This window comes from Meles meles, chromosome 7, assembly GCF_922984935.1.
Source record: "Meles meles chromosome 7, mMelMel3.1 paternal haplotype, whole genome shotgun sequence".
Lineage (NCBI taxonomy): Eukaryota > Metazoa > Chordata > Mammalia > Carnivora > Mustelidae > Meles > Meles meles.
Window position 1 is genome coordinate 7,861,003 of NC_060072.1, and position 21,785 is coordinate 7,882,787.

At 40.0% G+C, this 21,785-nt stretch overlaps 1 protein-coding gene across 3 annotated transcripts in view; it reads left to right on the forward strand.

Moving 5' to 3' along the window:
- Positions 1-21,785, forward strand: part of MRTFA (myocardin related transcription factor A) — a 193,079-nt gene that overhangs the window by 27,350 nt on the left and 143,944 nt on the right. For all 3 annotated transcript variants that reach the window (XM_046013252.1, XM_046013251.1, XM_046013253.1), the window contains exons 2-3: positions 5,321-5,382; positions 7,374-7,440. In XM_046013252.1, the coding sequence (XP_045869208.1) occupies positions 7,399-7,440 (42 nt within the window). In that variant the 5' untranslated portion in view covers positions 5,321-5,382; positions 7,374-7,398. The remainder of the gene's footprint in view (positions 1-5,320; positions 5,383-7,373; positions 7,441-21,785) is intronic.

Consider the following 21,785-nt stretch of genomic DNA (forward strand, 5'->3'; position numbering starts at 1 on the left):
CTCAGTGGGTCAAGCCTCTGTCTTCGGCTCAAGTCGTGATCCCAGGGTCCTGGGATCAAGCTCCTCATTGGGCTCTCTGCTCGGCAGGGAGCCTGCTTCCCCCTCTCTCTCTGCCTGCCTCTCCGCCTACTTGTGATCTCTTTCTCTCTGTCAAATAAATAAATAAAATCTTTTTTATAAAAAGGACATTATTTTTTTTTTAAAGATTTTATTTATTTGTTAGAGCACAAGCAGGGGAAGCAGCCGGCAGAGGGAGAAGCAGGCTCCCCACTGAGCAAGGAACCCGATGTGGACTCAGTCTCAGGACCCTGGGATCACCACTGGAGCCACAGGCTCTTAACTAACTGAGCCACCCAGGTGTCCCAAAAAGGAAATTCTGGTACATGTTACAACGTGAATGAACCTTAAAGACATTATGCTAGGCGAAAGATTCTGGATACAAAGGGACAGATGGGGTACCTGGGTGGCTCAGTGGGTTAAAGCCTCTGCCTTCGGCTCAGGTCATGATTCCAGGGTCCTGGGATCGAGTCCCACATCAGGCTCTCTGCTCAGGAGGGAGCCTGCTTCCTCCTCTCTCTCTGCCTGCCTCTCTGCCTACTTGTGATCTCTGTCTGTCAAATAAATAAATAAAATCTTAAAAAAAAAATTCAAAGGGACAGATGTTGTATAATTCCACTTACATGAGGCACCTAGAATAGGCATTGCAGAGACAGAAAGTAGAATAGAGGGAGGGGAAATGGGGAGTTGCTGTCTACGGGTATAGTTTCTGTTTTGGATGATAACAGTTCTGGAGATGGATAGTGGTGATGGCTGCACCGCATTGTGAATGCACTTACTGCCACAGAATTGCACACTTGAAAATGGTCAAAATGGCAAATTTCATGTGAAGTATATTTTAACATCTTCCCCCCAACCTCCCGCCCAAGAAGCCCTCTCCTTTAGGTGTAGCTATGTATACATGTGGGTAGGGAGGGCACAGATATGCTGTGCCACACTGAAGGCAGGTGTCCCCGTATAGATGCTCAGACTTCCCTGATGGTAGAGATGTGCTCTTTCTGGTAATGCAGTAACCAGCTCAGTCATCTGATTCCTTCTCCTGCAGTCACATCTGTAAGCTTAGGAGAGTCATTCAGTCATTAAGAAAAATGTTACATTTTATAAGAAACTCGACGGGGCACCTGGGTGGCTCAGTGGGGCACCTGGGTGGCTCAGTCGTTAAGCATCTGTCTGCCTTGGGCTCAGGTCATGATCCCAGGCTCATGGGATCCAGCCGCGCATCGGGCCCCCTGCTTGGGGGAGCCTGCTTCTCCCTCTCCCACTCCCCCTGCTTGTGTTCCCTCTCTTGCTGTCTCTCTCTCTGTCAAATACATAAGTAAGATAAAAAAAAAAAAAAAGAAAAAAGAAACTTGAAATTGTTTCTGGAAAGGAGTACTGGAAGGCTGGGGTGGGAATGAAGCCTAATTTTTACTATATACCTTATTGGGTGTTTAATTTTTTTTTAATTTGATAGAGAGAGAGAGAGAGAGAGAAAGACCACAAGCTGGGGGAATGGCAGGCTGACAGAGAGGGAGAAGCAGGCTCACTGCTGAGCATGCAGGGCTCAACCCCAGGACCCTGGGATCATGACCTGAGCCGAAGGCAGGGGCTTAACTGACTGAGTCACCCAGGCGTCCCTGTGTTTAATTTTTTAAAAATCATAGTTATATATTACCAGTTTTTGAAAATTAAAATAATCTATTGTTGGGGCACCCTGATTATTAACTGTTCTTTAAACTCTCTTTCCAGGTTAAGTTGGTTATTGGAAAGGAAAGCTTTTTGGTGGATGTGAAAGGGAGCAGAATACTTTGCTGCTTGGAGGTTTCTAGTTTCTTCTAGAGGAGCTTATGGATGCTTCTGGAAACAGTGATCTTTTTCGACTGTCTCCTTTTGCGACTCTCTCATAGCTCCAGCCTGCGCTAGACTCTGAGGGGCTATGTGGGCTGACCTTTCTGACTCCTCCGCTTCCTCCAGGAGGCCCAGTCTACGGATTGCTCTTTGTAACTGGAAGAAAGACTTAAGCAGGGGGATGAGGCAGAATGAGATTGAAGTTTTCTGGTAGGTGTTCAGTTTGAGAAGGTAGGAGGTAGGTGACCACACCTTGTTAGGGCTGCTGGCTTAAACACTGCGCTTCACTGATTTAATTAGGAATTGTTTTTTCTCTTCCGTTCTTGATATTGGAATCAAACCTTTATATTGATTTTCTTTCCTCTTTCTTTCTTTTCCTTTTGTCCTCTTTCATCCCATTTTTAACTTTCTTTTTAATTTGCATCCTTTTCTCCCCAAATGAGGCAGTAGCCTTCTTTCAGGTGAACTACTTGTTTGAAAGAAGATCCTGAATTTTGTGAAATTATTTATTTTTGTGTGTATGAAGTTTATATTTTAGAAGATGAGGACGATCTCATCTTACTTAGATTGTAAAAATTATTCTCATTTCCTTTGGAATGTGAGGGAAACTTTTTAAAGCTGCATTTCTAGTGGAGATTCTCTGTGAGCGTGTTTTCAAAAGCCTTGAAAATAACTGTTAGAATTTTCTAATGCCTAAATTTTTAAGGAACAGCCTTTCCAGAACATCAGGGCACACACATCTAATTTTTAAATTCTTTTCAAAAGTTAGGGAAAAGTGTAGGTATTTACATTTTTTCTTCTATTGTAATTTTCAGGACATTTTCTATCTTCATAAAGCAGTGTGTTGTATAGTATGTAGTAGGATAAATACACTGGGCTAGTGATCAGATTCGGACCCAAGTGTTTCTGCTATCAAGTCATTGAGCCTCTTCTAGTCTGGTTTCTCAACTGAGAACAAAGGGATTGGATGTGTGGGCTTCCACGGTCTAGTTATAAAGTTTTAGTCATTCTAGGTTTTATTGGCATTTCTCTAAAGCCAGTAATATAAAAGATTAGAAGAACTTTGCTTATAAAACTGTTCACATAAAAATATAACTCATTTCAGTGTAACATAAGACTTGAATTCTAAAGGGGCTTAGTCAGTGGATGACTGAAACAACTTCTTTATAAGATGGTCTCGTGTAGAAATCAGTTTCAAAATACGTTCTCTGACAACATTGATCTAAAAATCCTGGATCTCATTTTGATATTAATAATGTAAGTAATTTGTCATTATCTTTTATCTTTTTTCTCTTCATCTATTTTTAAAAGATAACTCATCACTCTGTAGGAGTTGACATTTTCTGTTACGGCTTCCCTTGAAATACTAGTGCTTTCGTCTTTCTCCCCTAAGTGTCTTTTCCTGAGAGTGAAGTATTGAGTTCATACCTTTGCATAATGATTTAGGGAGTATTTTGAGCTTGGCATGCTAAAACCTGGCTGACTTCATTAATATGTGGGCAAACCAGCACATTAGGACATTTTTAAAGTCCTGAGCCACAAGTTGTGCTTTAAGTGAACTTGGGCATGTATAAAAATTAATATTTAAGCATTGAATAGCATAGACATTCGAAATGCCCGTTGTCCTGGGTGAACTGATTTTCAGTAAGGCTCTTGCTTGCCCTGCACATTTCTTCCTATGCTTTAAATAGTGCCAAGAGCAGAGTCAGTAGAGGGTTTATTCCTTTGGTGCTCTGCTCCCCTCTGCTTTCGGCAGGCAGAAGGGCTGCTGTTTTACTTCTTAAACTCCTACTATATGGAAAGTTTCTATAAATAAATCATGGATTTATGATTGGACTTCTAAATCTGTAACCTCTATGATCCATGACCAAAGCCAGTATGAACACCTACTTAAACACACAGACTGCGAATGAAACTGGCATTATTTCAGTGAGTATGGTCTCCGGCCACAATATCTACATTATCAATTCAGTTCATTTCTTCTGGCTCAGTTGGCATGAATGGGACTTCATTTTGTTGTCAAGCAAAAACTAGTGAGCCCGGTAGTTTTTAGTGAATCCACTTTGACTTTTTGTACCTGAATTGTTAGCATAATTATGTGGCAGATGTATTCATGAAAATGTAAAAGTGCACTAGACTTTGACACACTGAATCACTTAAATGTACTAAAGGGCTGACATTTTAAAGGAATCTTGTAAACAGTCAGTTGGTATTTCAGTCAACAAGAATATAATGGGCACCTGTTATATGCCAGACACTGTGTTGGGTCTTAGGGAACACTGAGTTGTATGAAAGATGGTTTCTGTTCGGACATGTAAGAGAAAAGGGAAAAAGGAAACCTGGGGACCATAAAATATTTTATTGCTCTAGTGGAAAGATGGACAAATGCCATGTGAGTGTGGTGGAGAGGCGAGTAGATTAACTCTGGGGAATTGGAAAAGGCTTTAGAAAAATATTTCAATTGGATCTTTAATAATAAAAATTATTTCTAAGTGGCTATATTGTATTGAGTGCCTACTATATACTAAGATTCGTTGATGTTACCAGGGAAAAGAGGGGAAGAACATGTTATTATGCAGTAGTGAAACAGTGGGACTATCAAAGATTGTATGTCCCAGAAGTAAGAAGTTTGGTATTAGCTAATGGGGGAGGGGAGGGAGATCAGTGGCTGGGTGGGATCAGATTATGAAGGATCTCAGATACACCGTGACTGTCCTTGCCACCATGTGTTGTTCTCATTTCCTTGCCTGAAAAGCCTTTCTCCTCTCTTTGCTGCTATACCTGTTCTTAAAGGTCCAGCTTTTATGTGAAGCTTTCCTCCCCTTTTCTCAAAGCTCATTATTTTTACTGAATGATTGGACAAAAGGATGTACCTCCAAAGGGCATTCCATTTCTTGAAGCATTTCTTGTATTATAGTTTGATCTTCCCAACTAGTTTCTCCTAAGGGACAGAGGATGAATCCTCTTTAGCACACTGTGGGGACTCGAGAAATACATAATGAATGGATGAATAGGGAACATTTCTAGATATGTCAACCATTGAAACAGCCCAGCTACAGTAGTTGAGATCACCTGCATTTATTTAAAAGTCATTTTTTAACACCAGTAAGAGCAATTTTCAGAGGTATAGGTCAGTTGTAATTTGGTTGTAAAAGGACTTAGGAAGAGTAATTATCTCATAGGGTTGTTGAGGATTAAATTAGTATTTTTAAGTGCTTAGAACAGTGCGTAGCATATATAGTAAGTGCTCGGTCAAGTGTTAGCTATTATTTAACTCTACCTATTTGGGCCTTTTGCCAGTGACAGCTCAACCACTGTTGTAGGCATGAAGAAGATAGGAGATAAACAGCTTCATACTTTTGAAACCAAATGCCCTTTAGGAACTTGAAGAACTACTTATTTTGCATGAACTTTTATTTTTCTCTTTGTGTTTTAGTGATCGAGGGGTATGGTTGGCATGGAATTGAATTTCATCTGTCTGTGGGAGTTGTAAACAAGGTAGGTCCCAGGTTTATTTGCTTTTACCTGCTCCTTTCCTAAGCTGTTTTATTAGTATTTTCAATTCTACTGAACTAGAATAAGTCATAGCCCCATGATGGTCTGTCTTTGTTGATTATCAAATGTTGTGGACTATGTCTGGTGTCTTTTCAGAATTTTTTGAATGCCAAGAAACAGCACAATCAGTTAAAAATTTTGGTGGTTATAGAACAGGACCATGAATTCACACACATGTGTATATAAACCATGATCCCATCGTTGGAGGCCAGAAGTTCTTGTATTAGAGCCATTATGTAAACCACCTTGGGATAATGGCTAGTGACAGGCTAGCTAGTTCTTCTGGTCACTCTCACACTCAGTAGCTTATGTGAATGGTAGACTAAACACAACAAAGGGCCTGTTTTGACAGTAGCCAGGCAATCAAGGCAATTATAAATTTTGTTACTGATGACAGAATCTGTCTATCTGCACCCACTAGAGTTTGATTTGACACGGCATGCTTGTGTTCCTAGCTTCAGCTCTGTGCGAAACAAAAATACACCAGATATGGCTTGGGCTCCTATATCTGTCTTGTGTCAGATGCCCACAAAAAGCTATAGATGGCAGCTTCACACAGCTCTGCAAACCTATTTCTGTCAGAACATTTCCTGTCAAGGTAGGGCTAGTCCACATAGTTCTAGCTTACTGTGGTCTGAGGTATGTGGAGATACCATTGCTCACTGGTGCAGGAAACTTGGATCACTCAGAGAGTGAACTTGATAGCCAAAAAAAAAAAAAAAAAAAAAAAAAAATGACACTACTCCCTACAACCCTCCCGACCAGGAATCCTGTGAACTTGAATATAAGGTTCTGTGGGTTGATGACAGCCTTGGACTCTTGCACCTAAAAAAGCAAAAGTTCTTGAGATAAGCTTGCAAGAACAGTAATCATAAATACATTGCCATAAGGAAAGACAGTTGAGTTACCATTTTCTTTTTCTAAGTAATCTTTATGGCCGATGTAGGGCTTGCACTCACAGTCCTGAGATCAAGAGTTGCATGCTCTACGACTAAGCCAGCCAGGTGCCTCCCTGAGCTACTTTTCTGTAGAAAAGGGAACCATGGTCTTTGGAATTGACACTACGAGTCACTCGAGCAGCGAGTAGGGAGGGTTGATGAAAGTTTAACTTCTGCAGATGAATTCCCTTCATCATCATCTAGAGGCCTGAATGTTGGGTCTGGTCTGGGTGGTCACTCAGGAGATTCTCTTCTTTCTGTTTTCCTGCTTTTTATTGGGATAGTAATAAACAGGAACTATTTCATGGAAATACTGTAAGAATTAATGGAAAGGAAAGAAACTAAAATTTACTGAACTCCTACTAAGAATTAGGCATACTACTGTAAATGCTATTAAGCATGCTATTTTCACACTATGTTATTTTATTGAAATATATCAAGTTCATTGATGTTATACTTTTTCAAGTCTGAGTGTTTATAACCTCATGGATATCACCATCTTGAGCTATTTTGACCTTTATTGCAGCCATTTAGAGGAAAGTGAGTTGGATATTGATACATGTTTCTTCATTTATGTTATTTATGTCTTCATTATGTCATTTATGTCTGCTAGAACCTTCTTTTGTGAAGAAAAAAAAAAAGGAAAATGCCTACACGAATTAGTGAAATTTTTTGTTTTTGTTTTTATCTAGAAAATAAAAACAGACTTGCTACTGATTTAGCCAAGGCAGAAAGGAGACTAGCAGGTCTGAAATTAGAGACACCTGTGCTGTTTTGGGAAGTTGAGACTCTTGACCAGGCTTTGCTGATGTTGGTGCAGAGGAGGTCAGAGTAGGTTAATATTTTCATAGCTCAAAGCAAATGTGAATTGTGGTTGTTTATAGGTGCAGTTTCGCTTGCTCTCTGTAGTTGCACGTGGGTAAGTAAAATACAGCGTTGCTATCTCCGGCAGCTTCTGCAAAAGCCCCTGAACTAATGCAAATTATTCTTCTCCAGAAATACCAAAAAATCCCCCATTTGGATGTTTTGCTGGCTGAGGGAATTGACTGTTGTCATCTTGCTGGTAAAGAAATTGTCATACATTCTTTTAAGATGATTCTAGATTTGATTTTCTGCTTTTAAATTTCCTTTTGAAATTCTCTTCCTTTTTTTTTTTTTAAAGATTTTTATTTATTTATTTGACAGACAGAGATCACAGGTAGGCAGAGAGGCAGGCAGAGAGGAAGGGAAGCAGGCTCCCTACCAAGCAGAGAGCCCGATGCAGGGCTCGATCCCAGGACTCTGAGATCATGACCCGAGCCGAAGGCAGAGGCTTTAAACCACTGAGCCACGCAGGTGCCCCGAAATTCTCTTCTGATAGGAGGTACCATCTCTATGTCTCAGGCCTATGCAGTAACATGGGATCAGAATAAATTGTTACGTCTCTCCTAGGTGATAGGATGTTAAGTCTGAGTTTTCCTTCCCCTAATTCCACATTGAACGTCTCTCAATCTATTGTTTTTTTTTACTCTTAAGACAGTAAGCTTTTGTGGTCTTAGCAAGGTTTATAGTGCGTAACCCAGTGACACAATACTGTCCTTTATTGGGCTGAAATGGAAACATTAGTATTTCTGAATGTGTGCAGTTTTCATTTTTATTTTCCTGTCTGTAGAATAAATTATTGTACTTTTTCTCTTCACTACTTTCTTCAGTCAGAGAAACTCTAATTCTCCCTTCTTGCTTCAGAAACAAGTACCAGTTTTTAAGAAACAGCTTTATTGATATGTAATCTATATACTGCAAAATTTGCCTGTTGGAAGGGTACAAGTCAGTGATTTTTAGTAAATTTGTAGAGTTGTGCAACCACTGCTACACTCCAGTGTTACAGTCCCAGGTCCCCCAAAAGATCCCTTGTCAGACTCTTAATTGTAGGAAACAAACAGGGTTGCTGGAGGGAAGGGGGATGGGAGATCTAGTAACTGGGTGATGGACAGTAAGGAGGGGACAGGGTGTAATGGGCAGTGGGTATTATGGAAAATCGGTGAATCACTGATCTCTAGCTCTGAAGCTAATAATACACTATATGTTAATTGATTGAATTTAAAAAAGTTTCTTATTACCGGTCAAACATTTACCCTTTTGTCATTTTTTAAAAAAATTTTATTTATTTATTTGACAGAAAGAGATCACACGTAGGCAGATAGGTAGGCAGAGAAAGAGGAGGAAGCAGGCTCCCTGCTGAGCAGAGAGCCCGACACGGGGCTCGATTCCAGGACCCCCGGATCATGACCTGAGCCAAAGGCAGAGGCTTTAACCCACTGAGCCACCCAGGTGCCCCACCCTTTTGTCATTTTTATTCCTTTTTTTTTTAACCACTTTTTTAAAGTGTAACCTTTCTTAAAGAGTGGCTTTAGCTTTTATTTGAAGTGTTGTTGTGTTTTTTTTTCCCCCTTGAAAGACATTATTCTATAACGCTTCAGACCTTTCAATAAAAGGTCTTGTACTGGGGCACCTGGGTGGTTCAGTCAGTTAAGTGTCTGCCTTTGGCTCAGGTCATGATCTAAGGGTGCTGGGATTGTGCCCTGCATCGGGCTCCTTGCTCAGTGGAGAGGCTGCTTTCTTTCTCTACTGCTTGTGCTCTCTCTTGCATGCGCTCGCTCTCTCAGTCTCTCAAATAAATAAACAAAATCTTTTTTATTTTTTATTTTTTTATTTTTATTTTTTAAAAAGATTTTATTTATTTATTTGACAGACAGATCAGAAGTAGGCAGAGAGGGGAGGGGGAGAAGCAGGCTCCCTGCTGAGCAGAGAGCCCGATGCAGGACTCGATCCCAGGACCCTGGGATCATGACCTGAGCCGAAGGCAGTGGCTTAACCAACTGAGCCACCCAGGCGCCCTCTTTTTTTTTTTTTTTTTAAAGGTTTTATTTATTTGACACAGAGAGACACAGTGAGAGAGGGAATCCAAGCAGGAGGAAGGAGAGAGGGAGAAGCAGGCTTTCTGCTGGACCCTGGGATCATGACCTGAGCCAAAGGCAGATGCTTAATTACTGAGCCACCCAGGCGCCCCATAAATAAACAAAACCTTTTAAAAAAGTGAAATGCTAGAATATTGCCATTCATTCATTCATTCATATTAACATATAATGTATTATTTGCCCCAGGGGTACAGGTCTGTGAATCATCAGGCTTACGCATTTCACAGCACTCACCATAGCACATACCCTCCCCAATGTCCATAACCAGCCACCCTATCCCTACCTGCCCCACCCTGCCCCCAGCAACCCTCAGTTTGTTTTGTGAGATTGAGTCTTTTATGGTTTGTCTCCCTCCTGGTCCCATCTTGTTTCATTTTTTCTTTCCCTACCTCCCACAACCATCTGCCCTGCCTCACAAATTCCTCATATCAGGGAGATCATATGATAATTGTCTCTCTCTGATTGACTTATAATAAGCTCAGCATAATACCCTCTGGTTACATCCACATCACTGCAAATGATTGCCAGGCATTTATATATTCAATAATCCAATAGATACTAGTTACTTTTTGTGTTACTATTAGGCCTAGAGATAATAAGTCAGTGAAGATATGGCTCCTTCCCTCAGGGTTTTATAGTCTACTTGAAGAAACAAACAAGAATCAATGTCCAGAGAACAGCATGATAAGCATTATGGTAAAAGTATTGTAACATCACAGAGAAGGAGTATTAAATAAAGGGGGGCACCTGGGTGGCTCAGTCAGTTAAGCGTCTGCCTTTGGCTCAGGTCATGATCTCAGGGTCCTGGGATAGAGCCCTGCATCTGGCTCTCTGCTCAGCGGGGAGTCTGCTTTTGCTTCTCCCTCTGCTCCTCCCCCCTGCTTGTGCACACAGTCTCTCTTTCTCTCTCAAATAAATAAATAAAATGTTAAAATTAATTAATTAAAGGTAATAAAGTTTATCACAAATGGAACCAGAGCAGATTTCTGAAGAATAAGTAGTTGTATTCCATTCAAAGAGAGTGATAAACCATTCGAGACAATGGTAGAAACATGAAAACCTTAATGGGCAAAAGCATGACATCATTTGAGGTTAAGTGAACAAGAATGAAAAGCATGGCAGGAAAATCTTAAAGGAAGGCAGGAGCCAGATTGTAAATGGCCTATGTGATAAGCTGAGTTTGGACTTTTTCCTGAAAGCTGCAAGGAGCCACTGAAAACACAGAAACAGAGATAAGATGTGATTAAATCTCCATGTCAGAAATATCACTTGGATAGCAAAGTGAAAGGCCAATTAAAGAGGTGACAAGTCCAGTTAGAATTCTACTGCAGTCGCACAGAGGGATAAAATACAGGCTTCAACACTTAGGTATATACCTAAGAACTACAAAAACATGCATCCACACAAAAACTTGCACACAAATGGTCTAGCAGCATTATTCACAAGAGCCAAAGAATAGAAACAAGCCAAATGTCCATTAACTGATACATGAATTTTTAAAATATGGTTTATCCATACAATGAAATATTGTTCGTCCTTAAAAAAGAATGGAGTTCTGACACCTGCTACAACACAGATGAGCCTTGGAAACATTAGGCTGAGTGAAAGAAGCCACTCATAAAAGGGCACTTAGTGTATGATTCCATTTATGTGAAATGTCTAGAACAGGCAAACCCAAAGAGACAGAAAGCTCTAGAGGGAAGCCAGCTGCTATGTCTTGACAAACTCAAGCAGTCCTATGTAGAGGTCTATGTGGTAAGGAACTGAGCCTTCAGCAATAGCCAGTGAGAAGTGGTGGCCTGCTGCCAACAGCCGTGTGGGTAAGTTTAGAAGTGGATCCTCTAGCCACAGGCAGGCCTTCAGATAGCCAGAGCCCCCAGACACATGACAGCCTTATAGCCAGAATCACTCAGTTAACCTGCTCCCATATTCCTGAGCCACAGAAACCATATGAGATAATGTTTATTGTTGTTTTAACCTGCTGAGTTTTAGAATAGTTTACTATGCTGAAATAGAGAACTGATTCTCCAATAAAACTTTTAAAAGTTTGGGATGCATGGCTGGGTCAATCAGATCATTCCACTCTTGATCTCAGGGTTAAAGTTTAAGCCCCATGCTGAGTGTAGAGATTACTTAAAAATAAAATCTTCAAAAAAAAAAAAAAAAAAAACCTTTTCAAAGTTCAGGTGTACTAGAATATCATTTACCTTATTTACCTAGCATCGGAGCATTCATGTACAGAGCAGAATTCTCCAGTTAACAAATATCTAATCTATATATACAAAGAGAAATAACCAGATAAACGATTCCCTTTAAAAACAAATAATAGGGGCACCTGGGTGGCTTAGTGGGTTAAGCCTCTGCCTTCGGCTCAGTTCATGTTCTCGGGCTTCTGGGGTCAAGTCCTGCGTTGGGCTCTGTGCTCAGCGGGGAGCCTGCTTCCCCCTCTCTCTCTGCCTGCTTCTCTGCCTAGTTGTGATTCTGTCTCTCTCTCTCTCTGTCAAATAAATAAATAAAAATCTTTAAAATAAATAAATAAAAAATAAGAAATAAGAAATACAAGAGCTTCTTGAAATTTTTATTTTTTTAAGATTTTACTTATTTGAGAGAACAAGCACAAGCTGGGGGGAGAGGTTGGGGGCGGGGGAGAGGTTGGGGGCGGGGGAGAGGCAGGAGAGGGAGAAGCAGACTCCCCTCTGAGCTGACTGAGCCACCCAGGTGCCCCGTTTGTTATGTCATCTAATCTTCATAACAACCCTTTAAATTAGGTGTTGTTATTATCTTCCCTTTAAAAACGAAGATATCAAAGCACTGAGAGGTTGAGTAATTTGCTAAAAGATACACCAATAGCAAATGGTAGAGCTGGGATTTGGTAGTGCTGGGATTTGAACCTGCACACTCTGATTCCAGAGTCTGTGTTCTTATTTATACTGCTGTGCTGCTGCCATGGAGTCTGACACATAGATATTTAGTAAATATTGGTGGGTGAGTGAATACCCACTGTTTCTGCGCACAGAGATTTGCTTACTTGGTTCTTGCCAATAGGGTGTTTGTCCTTGGGTTTACAAGGACAGAAGATAGAGGATAGACAGATAGATAGATAGAGTCACGTTGGTCTGAATTCCTGTCCTGCTTCATGACTTCTGCTTCTTGACTCCTTTCTCTGCTTTTCTTACTTTTACCAAAGAGAATGATTTTTTAAAAAGACTTATTTATTTTAGAGAGGGGAAGAGAGAGCATGAGTGTGGGGCAGAAAGAGAGGGGGAGAGAGAATCTGAAGCAGACTCCCTGCTGATAACGGAGCCCAACGCAGGGCTTAATCTCACTGAGTGAGATCACCGCCCGAGCGGAAACCAAGAGAAACGGAGTCCGGTGCTAAACTGACTGCACTACCCAGGTGCCTCACGAAAGAGAATGATTCTCTTATTCTGCCTTAATCCTTAGGTAATATTTACATTAAGATTCCTGAGTTTTGTGTCTTGGAGTATTTTCTGCCCCAAACTTTTATTTTGATGACATTTAAACCTTCAGAAAAGTGTAAAGAATGGTACAGTGGTTACCCATATACCCTTTTGACTAAATTGATCAGTTTTGGACATGTTGCCACATTTTTGTGTTCTCTTTCCACACACACACATGCAGACGTGTTTATATTTTGCTGAAACATGTAAGGGTTACTTGCAGACATCATGACACTTTACTCCTAAATATTTTGGCATCCTTTTCCAAAGAATAAAGAGATTTCTCCTACACAACCACATACAGTTTTATACTCCAGAGCTTTAGTACTGACATATCATCTCATACGCCGTCTTTATTGTGTATTTTCTTGGTTTTAATAATGTCCTTTAGTTGTCCTGGCTCTTACCCCAAGACAGTTCCTAAAGCCCGGTTTTAGGAAGGAAGATGTCTTTCATGTCATTGACATTTTAAGAGATGAGTTGTTTTGTAGACTATCCTTCAATTTGAATGTATCTTTTTCCTCTTGTGTTGCTTCAGGATAAATATTGTGGGCAGGATGTTTTGCCTTTTCTTAATGCTAAACATCAGGAGGCCCACGATTGTAGTTTCATGAATGGTGATGTTAAATTCACATTTGGTTAAATTCCTGTCTGCCAGATTTGCCCATCATGTAGGTGACTTTTTCCCTTTGTAATATATAATTGATCAGAGTAATACTGATTTTTTTTAAAGATTTTATTTATTTGACAGACAGAGATCACAAGTAGGCAGAGAGGCAAGCAGAGAGAGAGGGGCTTTTCTCTGATGAGCAGAGAGCCCGATGCGGGGCTTGTTCCCAGGACCCTGAGACCATGACCTGAGCCGAAGGCAGAGGCTTTAACCCACTGAGCCACCCAGGCGCCCCGGAGTAATACTGATTTTTAAAATATCTTTTGTACAGAAGTACCATGTGGTTATCACAATAGAAATGACACCTAAACAGTCAACTAAACAGGCTAATGGTGTTTTAAAGTTGAGTATTATGTACAAGGTGATATGTATGAAATGGAGTTCACAGTTCATTTAATTTGAGCTTCTTTGTAATATGAACAACTAAGAGTTTAAATACTGTTGCTGAAGAGCCTTGGGATGAAAATCTAGTTTTTTTGGGTCATAGGAATTTTTGCTGATAACCTTTTCATAGTTTTCAGACAGATTATTTCCTGATTTTATTTATTTTATTTTTCCCATTTATATTTTTTATTTATTTATTTTTTAGGTGGGGGAGGGGCAAAGGAAGAGAGAATCTGAGACAGATTCCATGCTCAGCACAGAGCAGGGCTCAGTCCCCTGACCCTAAGATCATGACTTGAGCGGAAAACAAGAATTGGACACTCAGCTGACTGAGCCACCGAAGCACCCCTCTTTTTGCTTTTAAAGTCTCCTCCTCCCACCTTCTTATGTGTCCCTCGAAACAATACAGCTCTTAAGGAGAGCTCTGGAGTTAATCTGGGTTTGAACCCTGGCTCAGCCACTTAATCACTAGGTGATCTTGAACAGGTTATTTAACTTCCCTGGACCTCAGTATTCTCCTCCGTGTACTGTGGAAAATAATAATGCCCTCGTAAGCTTGCTGCAAGGATTGAATAAGCAGTGGCTACTGTTTCTGGTCACAAGTATTTAGTAAGTGTTAGATATTCTTTTCAACCTGATAAAACTTGTCAGGTATTACTCAGTGACTTTTCCTTTAAATATGTGCTCTAGACATGTAGACATGAACATATACGTGTACTTACAGTCTTTGTTCAAGGAAATGATCTTAGACATTTCTTCTATAATTCTCTGTCCTGTCCTTTCTTTGTGAAACTTGCGGGAAAGGAGATAAACATTTAACTTAGAATACTTGTAGAATCCATATGTTAACCTTTTATTTCTTAAATGTTTACATTTGCTGTATACCATTTTAAAAATAATATCCAAAGGACTGCCTGTGCTAGGAAAAAAAAACAAACGTAAATATTCTCTCTACTTTAGATCATATGCTCTTATTGCTGCCTTGGAAATGGTTAAATTCAAGGCATTGATAGCTGATTGACATCTCTACCCTGAACTGGAGCCACAGTTCATTACGTGACAATCTAAGGAGATACTTCAAGGAGAATATCAGCTAAATTTTTCAGGGGTTCTTAATGGCAGAGGTGCTGTATCTCCAGAGAGTATTTGGAAAAGTATGGGGACATTTTTGGTTGTTGCAGTGACTGTAGAGGAGGGAGGATACACTACTGGCATTTAGTGGTCCGGGACCAAGGGCAATAGTCCAAAACAAAGAATTATCCACCCCACATGCCAGTAACATTGCTCAGAGAGTGAACTACTCAAACCCAAAGACTTGGTGAATTGGTAGATACAGTTTTATTTTATCTGTTGTTAAAAAAAGATTATTGCTTAAGGCAGGAAGTTTTCTGAAGGAATATTTCAGAGCTATAGTATATACTTTGTATTCTTCAAGGAGAATTAGGTCATATTTTCTCATTTGGGCAAGTAAGGTATTTTCCTGAAAATTCAGAAAGCTAGTATATGTTGGTGTTTAATCCCTAAAATTAGGAGTAGTTGAATGGTTAAAATTGTGTGGTGGTTAAAGAAAATTGGTGTTCTATTTCTTTAGTAATCTGTGTATCTCCATGATTGGTAGAAATAACATAATTTACGCCTGGCATTCCAGTGATGCTTGAATATTGCTTGTACTGTTCTTTTTTTTTTTTTTTCCTCCAAAGACCAAATGATGTATTTTTTTGGCAGATCAATAAGATTATAGTAGGAATGTAATTAAACTTGTTGTAGCTTGTTTCACTTGAGCCTAATGAAGGACTTTGACAGATTTTAGGGAAGATAAGTATTCTCAGCCTCTAGTCAAAGTTTCTCAAGCTTTTTTGGGCTATAACTCATAATTAGAGACATATTTTATATCGGTACCCAATTGTATGCGTAAGTATATAGATACCTGAAACAAACGTTTTATGAAATAATACCCTTACTACATGTGGTGCAATCTGATAGTTTTTATTTTATTTAATTGCAAAATGTTGATCTTAGTCTATTAAATTGATTATGTGACCAGGATATTACAAATTACAATTTGAAAAATACTGCTTTAAGATATATGTTCATGAGATTCTAACCCAAGCTTTAATACATCCCACTGTGACTGTTTGTTTTCGTTTTTAAAATTATGTTTTATTATGATAACTTTTAAGATAAGATCTGCCCTCTTGATAGCTTTTTAAGTGTACAACACAGTGATGTTATCTATATGCACGATGTTGTACGGCAGAACGTATTCATCTTGCATAACTGAAATTTTATACCCATTGATTAGCAGCTTCCTCTTTAATCTTCTCCTTATAGCCCCTCGGAAACCATTACTTTATTCTTCTGTGAATTTGACAATTTTTTAAAAAAAGATTTTATTTATTTGACAGACAGATCACAAGTAGGCAGAGAGGCAGGCAGAGAGAGAGATAGGGGGAAACAGGCTCCCCGCTGAGCTGAGAGCCCGATGCGGGGCTCTATCCCAGAACCCTGAGATCATGACCCGAGCCGAAGGCAGAGGCTTTAACCCACTGAGTCACCCAGGGACCCCATGAATTTGACAATTTTTTAAAAAACAAAAGTTTATTTAAAAATAAACGGGTCGCCTGGGTGGCTCAGTTGGTTAAGTGTTTGCCTTCGCCTCAGGTCACGACCCCAGAGTCCTGGGACTGAGCCCCGTATCAGGCTCTCTGCTTGGCAAAGAGTTTGCTTCTCCTTCTCCCATGCTCTCTCCCTCTCTCTCTTTCTCTTTCTCTCAAAAAAAAAGTTAATTAAATTTTTTAGTAATCACTACACCCAATGTGGGGCTTGAATTTATGACCCCCAGATCAAGACGCACATGCTCTTAGCCAGTCAGGAGCCCAAATTTGACAATTTTAGATACCTCAGATAAGTGAAACCATGGTATCTATGGTGGTATTTATCTTCTGTGACTGACTGGCTTATCTTCCTTAGCATAAACTCTGCGGGGTTCATCTGTGTCATTGCATATTACAGGATTTCCTTCTTTTTTTAAGACCGAATAATATTCCGTTGTGTGTATATACCACTTTTTAAATCCACTTATCTGTAGGCTATTTCCACATCCTTGCCTACTGTGAACAGTGCTGCATTGACATGGTAGTGCTGCTACCTCTTCAAAATCCTGACTTCAGTTATTTTGCAAAAATACCCAGAAGTGGGATTGCTGGATCATATAGAAGTTTTATTTTTAATTTTTTTGAGAAAATTCCATGCTGTTTTCATGATGGCTACCATTTTGCAATCCTACCAATAATGTAGAAGTGTTCTAGCTTCTCTGTATCCTTGTCAACATTTATTGTCTTTTGCATTTTTGATAATAGACATCCCTACAGGTATGAGGTGATAACTCATTGTGGTTTTATGCTGTTCTTTGGAGAACTGTCTATTCAAGTCCTTTGCCTATTTTAAAATTGAGTTACTAGTTTTTGAGTTGTAGGAATTCCTAATATATTTTGGAGATTAACCACTTACCAGATATGTGATTTATAGATACGTTATTCTCATTCTGTAGCTTGCCCTTTTCCTCTATTGTTTCCTTGGCTGTGCAGAAGCTTTTTAGTTTGGTATAGTCCCATTGGCCTGTTTCTGTTTTTGGTACCTGTGCTTTGGTATCATGTCTGTGAAGTCATTGCCATGACTCATGTCATGAAGCTGTTCCCCTATGTCTTCTTCTAGGAGTTTTACAGTTTCAGTTGTGTTACATTTAAGTCTTTTTTTTTTTTTTAAGATTTTATTTATTTATTTGACAGAGACAAAGCATTAGAGGGAACACAGCACAAGCAGGGTGAGTGGGAGAGAGAGAAGCAGGCTTCTTGTGGAGCAGAGAGCCTGATGCGGGGCTAGATCCCAGGACCCGGGGATTGTGACCTGAGCCGAAGGCAGATGCTTAACGACTGAGCCACCCAGGCACTCCTTGTTGAGAACTTTTATCATGAAAGAGTATTGGATTTCATCAGATGCTTTTTCTGCATCTATTGAGATGATCATTTTTTTTTTTAAGACTTATTTTTAGAGAGAGAGAGCGCGTGCACCTGTACGTGAACAGAGGGAGGGGCAGAAGGAGAGGGAAAAAGCAGACTCCTCGCTGATTGGAGACCCTGACATGGGACTGGATCCCAGGACCCTGAGAACATAACTGAGTCGAAATCAAGAGTTGGATGCTCTGACTGAGCCAGGCAGGCACCCCAAGACGATCATGTGGTTTTTACCCTTCATTCTGTTAATGTAGTCCATCATATTAAATAGTTTGCATATGTTGAACCATCTTTGCATCACAGGGATAAACAAGTCTATTTCTGACTATCTCCTTCACTATTGCCCTTGGCTAAGCCATCCTCACCTCTCTCTCGGACTTCTTCAGTAGGATTCTGATTGTACTCCTGGTTTCCTCTCATGCTTTGTTCCCTGCAGCTCTGTCCTTTCTGCTCTAAATGATGGTTTAAAATGCTGTCTGTTGTTTTCTTGTTAAAAATTGAACCTATGTGATTAAAAAAAGTTTATAGAATATTGTAATAAAAATTTAAAAATCAAAAGTTAAAGTAATAATCCTTGACCTCAGAGATCTAGAACAAGTTATACCATGGAACTCTCTTGCTCAGTAGTATTGAGGCCTAAACAGAATCTCTCATCTCTGTTTCATTTGCTATCCGTATAATCCTGCTGGATTCATTGTCATTCCAGTGCATTGCCTGGCCTGTTTTATTGAGCTACTCTTGCTTTCAGATTGGCAGAAATGATAACAGGTCTGGATTTTGTTGTAACTTTTTTTTTTTTTTTTTTTTTTGGTAAGCCAATGAGGAAAGATTTGGCATTTTAAAAGACTGGGGCTCCTGGCTGGCTCAGTTGGAAGAACATCCAACTCTTGATCTCAGGGTCATGAGTCCTAGCCCCACGTTGGGTGTAGAGATTCTTAATTAAATAAAACTTTTTAAAAAAAGACAAAAAGATAGTGTGCTGAACCAAACAGCCCAGAGTCTTCCTCACCTGTTCTCTTATTTACAGAAAAGGAATATGCTAGTGTGGAAATCCTGAATTGGAAGTCAGGAGGCCAGGGTTTTCCTCTTGCCTTTGCCCCTAATTTGCTGACATTGAGGAAATTGTTTATGACTCTTTTGAGCTTTTACTTTCTTCATCATCTGAAATCATTGGATACTCTAGGTTTCCTCGAACCCTAAAATTCAGCAATTCTGCCATCTTTTTATATATATATATTTTATTTGTTTATTTACAGCATAACAGTGTTCATTGTTTTGGCATCACACCCAGTGCTCCATGCAGTACGTGCCCTCCCTATTACCCACCACCTGGTTCCTCAACCTCCCCCCCCCCCCCCCGCCCCTTCAAAACCCTCTGGTTGTTTTTCAGAGTCCATAGTCTCTCATGGTTCATCTCCCCTTCCAGTTTCCCTCAACTCCCTCTCCTCTCCATCTCCCCATGTCCTCCATATTATTTGTTATGCTCCACAAATAAGTGAGACCATATGATACTTGACTCTCTCTGCTTGACTTATTTCGCTCAGCATAATTTCTTCCAGTCCCGTCCATGTTGCTACAAAAGTTGGGTATTCATCCTTTCTGATGGAGGCATAATACTCCATTGTGTATATGTACCACATCTTCCTTATCCATTCATCCGTTGAAGGGCATCTTGGTTCTTTCCACAGTTTGGCGACTGTAGCCATTGCTGCTATAAACGTTGGAGTACAGATGGCCCTTCTTTTCACTACATCTGTATCTTTGGGGTAAATACCCAGCAGTGCAATTGCAGGGTCATAGGGAAGCTCTATTCTTAATTTCTTCAGGAATCTCCACACTGTTCTCCAAAGTGGCTGCACTAACTTGCATTCCCACCAACAGTGTAAGAGGGTTCCCCTTTCTCCACATCCTCTCCAACACACGTTGTTTCCTGTCTTGCAAATTTTGGCCATTCTAACTGGTGTCAGGTGGTATCTCAATGTGGTTTTAATTTGAATCTCCCTGATGGCTAGTGATGATGAACATTTTTTCATGTGTCTGATAGCCATTTGTATGTCTTCGTTGGAGAAGTGTCTGTTCATATCTTCTGCCCATTTTTTGATATGATTATCTGTTTTGTGTGTGTTGAGTTTGAGAAGTTCTTTATAGATCCTGGATATCAACCTTTTGTCTGTACTGTCATTTGCAAATATCTTCTCCCATTCCGTGGGTTGCCTTTTTGTTTTGTTGACTGTTTCCTTTGCTGTAATTCTGCCATCTTTTTGACAGGGTTTTGAGACAAAGGAAGTCTTTTTTATCTATTTTACCATGCTGATGTTCTCCTATCTGTTGTAATCCGAGTACCTAGAAAAAGGAAAATAAATTTTAATCTGTCATACTCAGCTATTATGATAAGTAACTCCAGAAATATGATTATAAGAACAGTCTGGGCATATAATGAAGTACTATGCAGATGACAGATGATTACTTATTACCATGGTGAAAATGTAGATAAGCAGTCCCTTCCTGTGTACTTTCTGTGAACTGCTCTATGGTCGCAATTGTAAGGTCCACTTTAGAGAGCTTCTGGGACTTCACTGTGCTTTCCTTGAGTTGCAAGACTAATTGCAGTATTCTCTTTGTATTATATTTTGTGCCTAGAGTGTGTGTAATTCAGCCAGAGGTAGTATAGCTGAGGAATTCATTGCTTTAGGCATTGGAAGCCTTCCTCTTTCATCCCAAAGCAGTTTTTGCAGGAAAATTAGGCATCAGAAAAGACAAGGTTACCAACCTTTTGGCTGTCTTGTTTGTGAGCTGGGCCCCTGGTGTCATGGGGGGAGCTATGGTTTCCTTATTACACATTTTGTTCTTCCCTAGACATTGTAGCTCTTTTTTTGAGATGCTGGTGAGCTGTCTTGTGACTATGTTTGCTTTCAGGTTACTGGGAGCACTGGTAGGCATCTCTTAAAGTCCTGTGAAAATAGGCAAAACAAGGCTCTGGTGTTTTAATCGGGTGAGTTGTTCAGTGGCCCTTTGAGTCTTCAGGTTCTTTTGCAGCACTATTTCTTTTTTCTTTCTTTCTTTTTTTTTTTTTTTTAAAGATTTTATTTATTTATTTGACAGACAGAGATCACAAGTAGGTAGAGAGAGAGGGGGAAGCAGGCTCTCCGCTGAGCAGAGAGCCCGATGTGGGGCTCAATCCCAGGGACCCTGGGATCATGACCTGAGCCGAAGGCAGAGGCTTTAACCCACCGAACCACACAGGCGCCCCTGCAGCACTATTTCTTAAAGGCATTAAAAAAAAAAAAATCTCATTAGGTAAAAGAGATAGAACATGTGTCCTAAACTCTCTGAGCTGCTTCAGTCCAGCGAGGCACTGGGCATTGCAGTGCATTGTGTTCAGCTCACGCCTTTGTACGAGTGGCCCAATTACCGGCAGCCTTTTTCGAGAGAAAGAATAGGGATGTGCACACTGTGGCTGTGTAACGAATGAACTGAATTTCGGGCAAGTGTATCGCCCAAATTGCTATTTATAATAGCAAAGGAGGTAATGGTATTCATATGCTGATAGATAGGTTTTACCCCTGATTTTAGAACAAATTGTGCCTTTTCCTCAGGGAGTCTAAGTTATTAGACAGTCTTCCATAGTAAAGAAAGGTGTGTGTGTAACAGTTACAAGTGTTAGTCAGTGGCTAATTGAAGGAAATGACCCAAAGAAGTTTCTTAAGACTATGAATAAGAATAAATTGATGAATTTCTGTACAGAAAGTAGATGAGTGGTTGCTGGAACTAGAAGAGGGGGATCATGGAGAGTGACTACTAACAGGCATGGAGTTTCTTTTAGGCTAATGAAAATGTTCTGGAATTAGATAGTGGTGGAACTTTGTGATTATACCAAAACCCACTGAACTGTACACTTTAAAATGTAGAATTAATGGTATGTG